Genomic DNA, 10,594 nt, shown 5'->3' with positions numbered 1-10,594 from the left:
CGATTTTCCCAAGACCTACTTATCTGAAGTTATTTTTATTTTACCATACAATTTGATAAGGTTTTTCATCTGTAAAGTTGATTTAGACTTTAGGAACATTTTTCTGGGATCATGTATTAATCAGCTATTTTCCTAAGATACTTTATATTCAAAAGCTGGTTACCACCTTGTTGCAATGCTAAAAACTGAACTTAATACCTGAGTAGTGGGTTTAGCTATGGTCCCCACACATCACTTTAGGCCCAACTCCAATTCACTAGACACATTTCCTGGGTAAGTTGTCATGTAGCCAACTCCAAAGCATATTAGGGAAGAATTATCCGTCCATGTTAATGAGCATTAACCTAGGGATCAATGGACGTGGCAGATCACACACATCTAAGTCAAATAACCCTAAGCTGAAAACTATGCACACTGTTTGGACCCTAGTTAACTAATAATCCTCCCAAATTTAATTGCCTCATTATAAGCAGGAATGAGTTACCTACCTTAGAGAAATAATACCTGTCAAACATCAAGAGACCATGGTATATTGAGACAAGCTCAGTACATTGACCAGACATCTATGCACTTTTGAGTGCTAAGCGAAGCTTTTTTTTTTTTTTTGTCTTGGTTTAGTCTTTATTTCAGGTATTTGTTAAAATACCACTAGATTATTCCTCAGGGCAAGAGCAAAGATCATCCCCTGCAAAAACTTAGGAACTATGTACAGAATTTTATAGAACAGAGGACACTTTAGCTGAAGCCTGCCTACTGACCAGTGAAGGGTGTTCTGAGTGGACTCAGCAAAGAAAAGGAAATCAGGCACGGAAGGAAATCAAACTTCATCTGTCATCAGGACAAGTCTTGTGATGGTCACAATTGGAGGCTCTGTTTTTGGAAGGTTCGAGTACAGCACAGGGGTTCCGTGTGTCTTTATGCCTACACCCCTGGCTGAGGTGCCATTAGGTCAATGTCACTCAAATTCCTGGCCAGCCAGACTCCCACAGCAAAGAGCCCCAAATTGAGGATTAAGTTCCTCCGGAAGTCATTCCTATCCGTAGTGAAGCGGTAAACGCCCCGAAGCCAATCTCCCATGTTGTCTGAAATTTCTGGAGCTTCATTTGCCGAGGCCACAGTGTTCACGCCGACACCGCTGGAAGCCATAGCAGAAACTCCGCCTAAGCTATTCTTTATTAAACTTACTTTAAGTTCACTAAAACTTCTAGAGCAAAAAGACTGATTCTAAGAACCTAAAGGATGCTATCACGTATTTGTAAATAGTTGGTCCACAACAGATTCTAGCAGGCAACTTTTCCTACCTTAGACACCCATTTTCCGATTATTTTTTCAGGATTAGGCCATTTGTCCCTTTTCAAAACTGCAGAATACCAAACAGGTGACATTCAGCAACAATTGGCTCTCAGTAGTTTATAAGGCAATGAATAGATGCTCCTGCTAATAATCCAAGTAATTCTAGTGCCTGCCTGTAGAAGAATATACAAAGGATCACACTAAAAAGCAGGATCCCAGGTAAACAAATTAAAAACAGGCTGTAAAATTTTTTATCATTGGATTTTATAATGACCTATAATCTAAAAATGAAGTTACTGCTAAAAAGGAGCTTAAGACCAGTGTTTACTTTGTAAGCCCAAAGTTGTATCTTGACACAAATCTATTCTTAGCTCCAATTTGTTCATCTCACTTCACTTCCAGAGCATCTTCACTCTTATGTTAAACCAGTGTCAGTAGATTTAGGAATGTTGTCTGTGGTTCATCCTTATTTCACATCACCCCATTGCTAAATAAAATGCAGTGCTAAGAATAATTATAGGTACTTAATTTATAACTTTGGGGTTAACACAGTATCTTAAAATAGCCAGCTAATTTTTGAGCTCAAGCCTTACATCTGCAGTTAAATTACCATTTAACATTCAAAGTTTAATAGTGTATATTGTTTCTAAGTGTAGTTTTACTACTGATACAAATTTAACTATTTCTATGTGATTCTGTTGGCCAGCTAGGTTTGAGAACTGTTGGTTCAAAATACACATATCCAAAAAGTTTAAATTCAAAGAGTTTTGGCAAAGACTTACCATCTGCAAATTTTTAAAAATTAGGAAAGCCAGTAGCTTGTTTCCTTCCCATACAATGCTTATACTTCTCTTGAGTCTTATGTTTCAGATATAAAGCGACAAAACACTTGTACTAAAGTTATTCTGAATATGGAAATTTCAAGTGAATTAACTGTACAGGTAAGGTTGATAGTAAAGACCAAAAGCAGGTATAGTTTAATGTATTTTAATAGCAAACTTACAGGAACAGCACAGAAGACAGACAACATTAAAAACATGTACTTGCATGTAGGACAACTCAGTTAGAAAAGTATAGTGAATGGATGGAATCTACTGTATGATAAAAATGCTACAAACACCATTTAGTTGCCATCAATAAGAAATTTACTTATTTTAAAAAAATCCAAATGCTGGCATTGTCCAGAAAAATTTAACAGGTTTATTTATAATTGTTATAAAGTTGAACTGCTGAAACTTGTTCACTGAAACATTTTGACTTGCATTAATGCTTTATGTCCCCGCATTTATATTAAAAATTCACACACAAATGAAAATGGAAAAACTGCCAATACCTGATTTCTGTCCCCTATTTTTCCACTTGCAATCATATACTTAGGTACCTTTTGACCCCATGGAAAAAAAATATCTAACGTTCAGAACTACCAATAACAGGAAGAAGAGATTTTTTTTTTTTTTAAAGAATGAAATGTTTCCCATCATAGTGGATTCTTAAGCGCGTTCTCCACGTATGCGGCGTGCTAGCTGGATGTCTTTTGGCATAATTGTTACACGTTTGGCATGGATAGCACACAGGTTGGTGTCTTCAAAAAGGCCAACCAGATAGGCCTCACTTGCCTCCTACAACAGGGATAAAGGAAAAAAAAATTAATGTTACCATCATCAACGGTTAAAATACATCTGTATCAGTTAGAATGATAAAGTTTTAAAGCACTTTAAAAACCTACTTCAGAAGATGTTGACTATTTTACCAAATCCTTACATTTAAAAATCTGTGAGACAAGGCTAAAGGCAGCTTATAGAAAGTGAAAAACTCAATTCTGTAAACCTTTATCAAATACAAAAGTCAAATTATTTCATTTCTAAGAAAAGTTTAATCTTCTAATGTAATGTTATTTCTAGTAAACTGAAATGTGTGAAGTAAAGAAATCCAACTGAAACTCTTAACATTCTCATCCTTACACAGATATATGGAATCATGCATCCAATCTGAAGTAATACTCTTTCCTACCCCATCAAGTCCTCCTTTTTCTGAATCCTACCTACACTTCATTATGTTTCAACTTTTGCCTTGCCAAATAATCCAATATAGTTGACCACTGGTTTCCATCATACGGTCCTCATCTTCCTCTCCTTTAAAACCTCACAGTTTTACCACTAGAGCACGACAGGGTGCCAGAACACACCAGATTAGTGTCTTAGTTACACACAGTGACCTATTTTTCCCCCATGTTCCTCACTAACTGTATCTTTCTCTATGAACCACAACCTCTGCAATGGCATTTGTTGCCCTCCAGTATTAATACTGACCCTCTCTGGTTTTCCCCATTACACGGTAAGATTTTTTGAAGGTATCTTCTTATCCCTATTTTCGGTCAAAAACTGCTACCTATATGAATCATTCACCAACACTTGGCACGTAAAGAGGAAAAAGGGGAATTTCTACTTACAAATAACTCAAATCATTAGTACATCTTACAATTGTCTGAAATGTTGACGAATCCTTTAGTCTACGTTAAAATATCCGCTTACTTATTTTGAAATGAAGCTACTGTTTTATCAGTCCAAATGTTTTAGTGGATTAGGAGCACTAAATGAAAGATGTTACTGAGCCTCTCTATAAACAAGTTATTTCTCTGTGCATATGTTTAGAAAAAACATGGACTTTTATAGTTGCTATTTTGTCCTAATTTAAAAAATTATTTCCATTTGGAGCCTTTAGATAATGATAAAAACTAAAAGAGAAACACATACTTGAGCAATTCAAGCCCCACAACACTATATAATACACAAGATATACAGATGGGAAGAGCCAGATTTGCTTTTTACAAACATTTTGACTTTGCCATAAAACTTGAGACTCTGCTTTTAAAAGCACAAACACAGTGGGAGGATATAGCTCAGTAGCAGAGCATGTGATCAGCATGCATGAGGTCCTGGGTCCAACCCCCAGTACCTCCATTAAAAAATAAATAAATAAAAATAAGTACACCTAATTATCACCCCCCCAAGCATTAACACAGCGACAATTAATTCAAATGGTTTACATTATTGCATCTTATGAAAAATCATTTTCTTCACATTTAAACTCTCATCCTTTTTAGCCTTTTCTCTCTCTTCCATAAAAATCTGTTGCATCCAAATTTTATCATCCTTACATGTCTTTCTGCAGCATTTGTTATCAAGAGCTGTCTTATTTACCTATCCTTTAATGCCCAGCTCAAGACTATTCCATGAAGGAGAAAGCAAACACTCTTCTTGATCCTAGTTCTCAGGTGCAGGTAACTGAACTACTAACTCCTTGGCATTCAAAGTGGCCTTGTACACCAGCCATCTTTTAATGCCCTTAAATTACTTAACAAGAAAGCTCATTTTATACTCATAATGCCTTGCCCTCAAGTAGAGATTCCAGAAGTATTTGCTCATTTTTTAATATCTAACCCTATTTGAAACTTGCATCTTTTATATGTAATTAGTCCCCTGTACCTTACCTACTCTAAAGAATACATTAAAAGCCAAACTCCTGGGGTACGGTATAGCTCAGTGGTGGAGTGTGTGCTTAGCATGCACGAAGTCCTGAGTTCAATTCCCAGTAAATGAAGCAAGAAAAAACTCCCCAATAACACCTAATTCTCGTACCCCTACCCCCACAAAAAAAGGAAAAAAAAAAAAAAAAAAAAGAGAGAGAGAGAAAATCCTTAAATATTCAGGGATTCATTCTTGGGATATTCCAGAGATGGGTAAAAAGTTTAGAAACATAGCATACTGTAGACTATTCTTATGGGTTCACAGCACATCAGATACTAGGACTTAAGCTCCTCTAGAAAGAAAACAGTTTAATTTTGTTTCACTCAGCATATCTCAAAATTATGCAAATCTAGAATGCTTCTGCAAAAGACAGCACTATGAGCTGCTATATGGACAAGCCAACAGGTCCTGCAATTCTGAGACCATTTAAGAGTGGAATGATCTATTGGCTCCTGTGGTACTACTCAAATGTGACGTGTGACAGCTGGGGCTCTCACTGCTGTCTTAGAACCTGGCTATCTGTTTTACAGGGTTGTGTCTGGTTAACTCTGGAAGAGTCAATACTCACAGGGAATATGATCGTGATCCATATTTTTCTAATTCTATTATCAACAGGTAACAGCAAAAGAAAAAATGTAACTGGAAGGAAATACTAATTTACAACATTTTGAGTATATTCAACGTCTAACTCTCCTACAATTTCAACCTACCAATGTCCATTTTTAACACAAGGATAGCTTAGTTCAAACTCTCAGTTATTAGGGGCAAAGACTAAATTTTAAGTTAGTTAATTCTTGATATCTACAGCAAATCTAAACTAATTTCTTCACCATCCTCACTGGACACTCCTCCTATTTAGTTGTATTACAAAGGTGTACACTGTTTAATTCTAAACGCAAAAATAGTGACTTGGAATTCTACTTCAACTGCTCCCTTCCATTGTCCTATTTCCATTAGCAAATTCTACATCTTTGTTATCGTAACAGAAATGAAGTCTATGTATAAAAAAAGCAAACACAAGACAAAAATACTTGTAACAAAGATTACTCTTCCAATAAAGTTAAGAGCTACCTAATGCTACAGAACTATAGGCAGCAGAGATGAATATTTTGCTCAAAACCAATACAACCACACTTACTGGCAAATATAAAATACACACCTTAATAACAGCAACATGAAAGTTTACACAGGAATTTAAAAAAAGACAATAGTCTTTTACCTAGATTGTTTAGTAATCCCCTTACAAGTCTCCATCATTGACACTTAAGCTCAACAATGTTGGACTTTGAAGTATAATGTTGTGTTCTTCAAGCATAGCCCTGCTAACTGTAACTACAAAATTAGCAGCTCTGGATCAATGTTTGAGAATATTAGTAATATCTCTATGTTTAAAACTAGTGGGGAAAATGCGATTAGCAATTGTAATAACAAACAAAATGGGACCTAGAGATAGTTAATGATTAAAACAGAAAATAAAAGTTTTAAGTAACAGCACTGGAAGATTTTAGTAGTTTGAAATTTCAGTAATTTCAATTCATTGACAATTTAATGGATGCCTACTCCTGGAATTCACCAATCAAATAAAGTTCAGACTAACCATAGAAACAGCTCAACCAATTACACTTCAGGGTAGAATCCACCTATCAAATTTTGCTCACACATAAAGGAAAAAGCTTGGCAACAGCAGCCTTGAAAAATCCTCCAATGGAGTGCATGTAGATTCTGGACCCTCCTCCAAAAGAAATTCTGATTCAGGTCTGTGGAGGAACCTAGCAATCTGCATTTTTGATCACCTCTAACCCCACTCTCTGATGGAGGTGGCAGTCTTACCATACTTTGGACTACAATGACCTAACAAATGCCAAACATATTAACATAAAAGGTTACTTAAGTGACTGATGTTAATTATACCCACATAATCAAGTATCTTATTTGTGGGCATTTCAAGCTTTAATCTTGGCACAAACCAATATTTAAAATACATAACCACAGCTAAAGCAGTATTTCTCAAAGTTCTGACACACTGGAGCTAAGATTAAATACATTGTTTCCCACTTAAGGGGAAATCCATAATCCCCGTTAGCAAACTATAAGTCTTCAAATTCCTGTATCTCCACAAGCCCAGTATCATCTTTAAGCACATCTTTTTTCCCCGTCATCAATCCAATCCTAACTACCACTCATGCCTCTTGTACCTCAATGCACAATTCTTTAATGCTGCCTATTCTCATCCAAGATACTATGTTCTCTCCACTTTGACTGCCTCTTCAGATCCAGGAAGCCATTTATTCCAACTTTCCTTTTATACCAGTCACTGTTTGAAACTAATTACCAATACAGACCTTTAGTCCCATGACCTTGTAATGTTCTGCAGCATCCGTAAGCCAAACCTGAGGGTTTTTGTTCCCCTAAACACTGCAATGTCTAAAATTTTTAAATTACATGTTCTGTGTATGATCTTGAGCAACTCAAAATTTCCGACGTCTCAACACTGAAATAAGTATCACCTACCTCACTGGTTTGTGATGATTAAATTGTACCATCTTATGCAAAGATTTAGAACTGCTCTTGGTACAAAGCAGGACTGCCAACTCTTAGAGCCTTTCCCACCCACTATTTTACCTGCAAAGCACCAATAGCCGCACTTTGGAAGCGCAGATCTGTTTTGAAGTCCTGAGCAATTTCCCGCACCAGACGCTGGAAGGGAAGTTTGCGAATCAGAAGTTCAGTGGACTTCTGATAACGTCTAATTTCACGGAGTGCCACGGTACCAGGCCTTTAAAACAAAACACATTAAAGTGGTTACCAAATACATAGAAAAACCTAAGAGAGATGAGCTTTATAGAGATCCACGTTTCAAAAAATAAATCACTCAACTATTCTTCAGCTTCTGTATCAATTTTCACTCATCAATTTATGAGCTGAATATTCAAGTCTATTAAGAATAACACAACAATATCTTTAAAGCAAAAAGCATACTATTAAAGTAGATTCCTGGCAGGGAGTTAAATAAAAGCCCTCTTTATTTTTTTCATCTTTAATAATATATACATATCACTAACTTCTGTTATCATTACAACTTGGGAAGATAATAGGTCATTAACAAAGTCAAAATTGTTCACTCTTCTCAAGGCACCACTCTCCTTCCCACCTGTACCCACAATTCTTCTGAAAGACTTACCAATACAACCCAATGAGCTTCATTTAAAAACATACTTGTGGTATTTAAGTTTGATTTCCCAGAACACCTTTACTTTGACTACTGCCCATCCCTCATGGTTAAATTGGAATACTCTGGATTGTATGGTGTGTCTTCCATATGGAAGTTTTTTTTAAACTAAGTAATTTACAGCAAGAAATTTACCCCAATTCTGACTTATTTCTTCTATTTTATGAGCTTTTATTTTAGGTTAACTGTAAAATCATTTGCAGAGTACCTAAATACGGACAACTTCCGCCCTCTAATGGCAGATGCCCTTAACAACACTGCTCAGGGTAGTTCAAAACTAAACGTGCTAATAGAAGGAAATAAACCAATTCAAGTAAATGAAGGACAAGAACTTAACATGCCCTCCAATCTTGATTATTTTACCAAAAGCAAGAGCATCCTGAAAAACGTATTTAAAAACTTACCTATTAAAAAAAAATACATTACTAACTTAACAGCTAAATAAAATGTTACTCTATTCTACTAACGTTATCAGTGATGAAACGCCTCCCTTAGCCTATGGGCAAGATTATGGCTTCAAAAATTAAACATGTTCTCAATAAAACCTAACACTAAGATTATATATATATTTTGGAGTATTAGTAAATCAGTTTCTCTAAAGCAAAAAGTATGTTCACTATACATCTTTTTTATTAGATTATACAGACACTGCTTCAGGAGATAAGACTGTCCCATTTTTTCCTCTTCTTTTTAATACCTGTAACGATGAGGTTTCTTCACCCCTCCAGTAGAGGGCGCACTCTTGCGAGCGGCTTTTGTAGCCAGTTGCTTCCTCGGTGCTTTACCACCGGTCGATTTGCGGGCGGTCTGCTTTGTACGAGCCATGGTATAGAGACCTCCTTACTTACCTACTAGTATCAAAAAAAAAAAAAAAAAAAAAAAATCACCATACGCAACCACCAAACATACAGTTCACTACCACCGCCCCCCCCATCTGGATATTATGGTCAATATTAAAAAAAAAAAAGAAGTCCGTAATGTTATATAATTTGAAAAGGTGCAGATTTTATCTACCACCCAAATAAGACTTCCTGAAACAAACTGTAGTACTAGAAAATTGTTAGCATTAACACCCATTATCTCTCAAAATGCCGAATCTGAGCGATAAATGGCAAAACAAAAAGACCCCTAATAGCCTTCGCTTCAGTTTCTTTAATTAAAGTAGAAACTAGAAATATCTGTAAACATTCGACCGACAAAAGTCAAAAGAATGAAGCCACAAACCACAGAAAGGTCGAATCAAATTACAGCAAAAAAGGTTTTAGCCCCCCCCCGCAGCCCCCCCTTACGCCTGGCAGTTGATAGATTTCCTGTAAATATCTGCAAATATTCCTGGTTTTGCATCTCTACAGTTATGTTGACAAAAAGGCGTCTCAAAAAACAAGAGAAAGCAGCTACCACCAGCGAGCAGTCTACAAAGCACGTCCTCGCGTCCAGTCCTCACAGGCTTCGCAATGAAATAATAAAAAAAAAAAGTGCCCCGCACCCGGGCTTTAATTAACGCACAAGACCGGCCGACAGGTCCACCCCAGCACCACATAAACTTTTGGTTTCGCCTTCTCCGGCCCCTCGGCAGAGGGTCCCCCCCCAGCCTGCCCGCCTCGCTCCCAGCGTCTCGCGCAGGCACAAACTAGCCTCCCAGACCAGAACAAAATGGAAACAATCGCAAAACGTATCCGATTCCCTTCCAAAGAGACAAAACACCAAAACGCTCGAAAATCCCCTGATCCCCTGCCACGTGCCGCCCTCCAAAATGCAAAAGTTTTTTTTGCATTTCAAATGCATCAAGTTTCCGCTTCTCTAAAAAAGGAGAAAAAAATAGTTTCTCTTTAAAAATTTTTCCTCCTTTTTTGAAATGGGGAAGAGAGAAACGGGGGAAAAAATATGGTCGGTGACCAGAGAAGAGAGACAAGATGGTGAAGCTTAGCAACAACTGTGGGGAGGCAGCAAAAAGCGAGTTACCCCACGGTGGGAAGCAGCGGCGATTTTCACCCCTTTCCCGCCCGAAAACTGGGGGCCGGGGCCCAGGGGCGGTAGTTAAGAGGCCCGCGCGGGTCGTGGTGAAGGTCTGGGGTCCCGGGAAGGGGCGGCGGGCGGGATTTCACCGAAGAAAGAGGAGCCAGGGGCGCAGGGAGGAGGGAGAGCAGGCTCGGCGACGCGGCGGTTGCTGCTGTTGGGCTGAGGCGGCGAGAGACGGGGGAGCCGCCGGAGCCGCCGCCGCCTGAGGGGAGAGAGAAACTCGCTCCTCATCTCCATTTCTGGGCCAAAAAGTTTGTGGGCCAAGCCGGAGGGACCCTGGGTCCCCTCCCCGCACCTCCGGGGCCCGGCCCGGGGCTGACGGCAAGCGGGGCTCGGTTCCGGGGAAGCGGGCAGACGGGGAAACTTACCCCCCTTCTCCTTCGGCTGGAGCTCGGCAAGCTAGAGGCGGCGCTGGCGTTGGAGAGCGACGGCGGCGCGGCGGCGGCTGCGAACACAATTGAAAGATGGCTGACACCGAGGCTATCCCCCAACACACGCCGCCCCGCCCCCGCGCCGCGCGCCAACC

General features: G+C 38.7%; 2 protein-coding genes across 3 annotated transcripts; both read right to left on the bottom strand.

Annotated features, from left to right (window-relative positions):
* Positions 1–289: 289 nt before the first annotated feature.
* On the bottom strand, positions 290–1,270 carry LOC105083825 (mitochondrial import receptor subunit TOM6 homolog). Its single transcript, XM_045509468.2, has one exon. It carries the CDS (start codon positions 1,144–1,146, stop codon positions 922–924), a length of 225 nt encoding a protein of 74 aa, XP_045365424.2. The 5' UTR covers positions 1,147–1,270; the 3' UTR covers positions 290–921.
* Positions 1,271–2,264: 994 nt separating this feature from the next.
* Positions 2,265–10,594, bottom strand: H3-3A (H3.3 histone A). 2 transcript variants are annotated; one of them, XM_074351690.1, is made up of 4 exons: positions 10,437–10,594; positions 8,747–8,900; positions 7,443–7,596; positions 2,265–2,912 (listed from the first exon to the last, which is right to left on the bottom strand). In XM_074351690.1, the coding sequence occupies exons 2-4, from the start codon at positions 8,872–8,874 to the stop codon at positions 2,784–2,786; spliced, it is 411 nt and encodes a 136-aa protein (XP_074207791.1). In that variant the 5' UTR covers positions 8,875–8,900; positions 10,437–10,594; the 3' UTR covers positions 2,265–2,783. The 2 variants fall into 2 exon arrangements, with proteins under 2 accessions (XP_074207791.1, XP_074207792.1); XM_074351691.1 differs by having other exon boundaries at positions 8,747–8,897; positions 10,437–10,584.

The sequence above is a fragment of the Camelus bactrianus genome, chromosome 23 (genome assembly GCF_048773025.1).
Source record: "Camelus bactrianus isolate YW-2024 breed Bactrian camel chromosome 23, ASM4877302v1, whole genome shotgun sequence".
Lineage (NCBI taxonomy): Eukaryota > Metazoa > Chordata > Mammalia > Artiodactyla > Camelidae > Camelus > Camelus bactrianus.
Note: the sequence above shows the minus strand (reverse complement) of the source record. Positions and strands in the feature narration are given on the sequence as shown.

Excerpts from the sequence above, each read along its gene's own strand:
- LOC105083825 (XM_045509468.2), bottom strand. The coding sequence starts at position 1,146 with ATGGCTTCCAGCGGTGTCGGCGTGAACACTGTGGCCTCGGCAAATGAA.
- H3-3A (XM_074351690.1), bottom strand. The coding sequence starts at position 8,874 with ATGGCTCGTACAAAGCAGACCGCCCGCAAATCGACCGGTGGTAAAGCA. Across the intron at positions 7,597-8,746 it reads AAGAAACCTCATCGTTACAG|GCCTGGTACCGTGGCACTCC; the intron begins GTATTAAAAAGA and ends TTTGTTTTAAAG. Across the intron at positions 2,913-7,442 it reads CGGCTATTGGTGCTTTGCAG|GAGGCAAGTGAGGCCTATCT; the intron begins GTAAAATAGTGG and ends TCCCTGTTGTAG.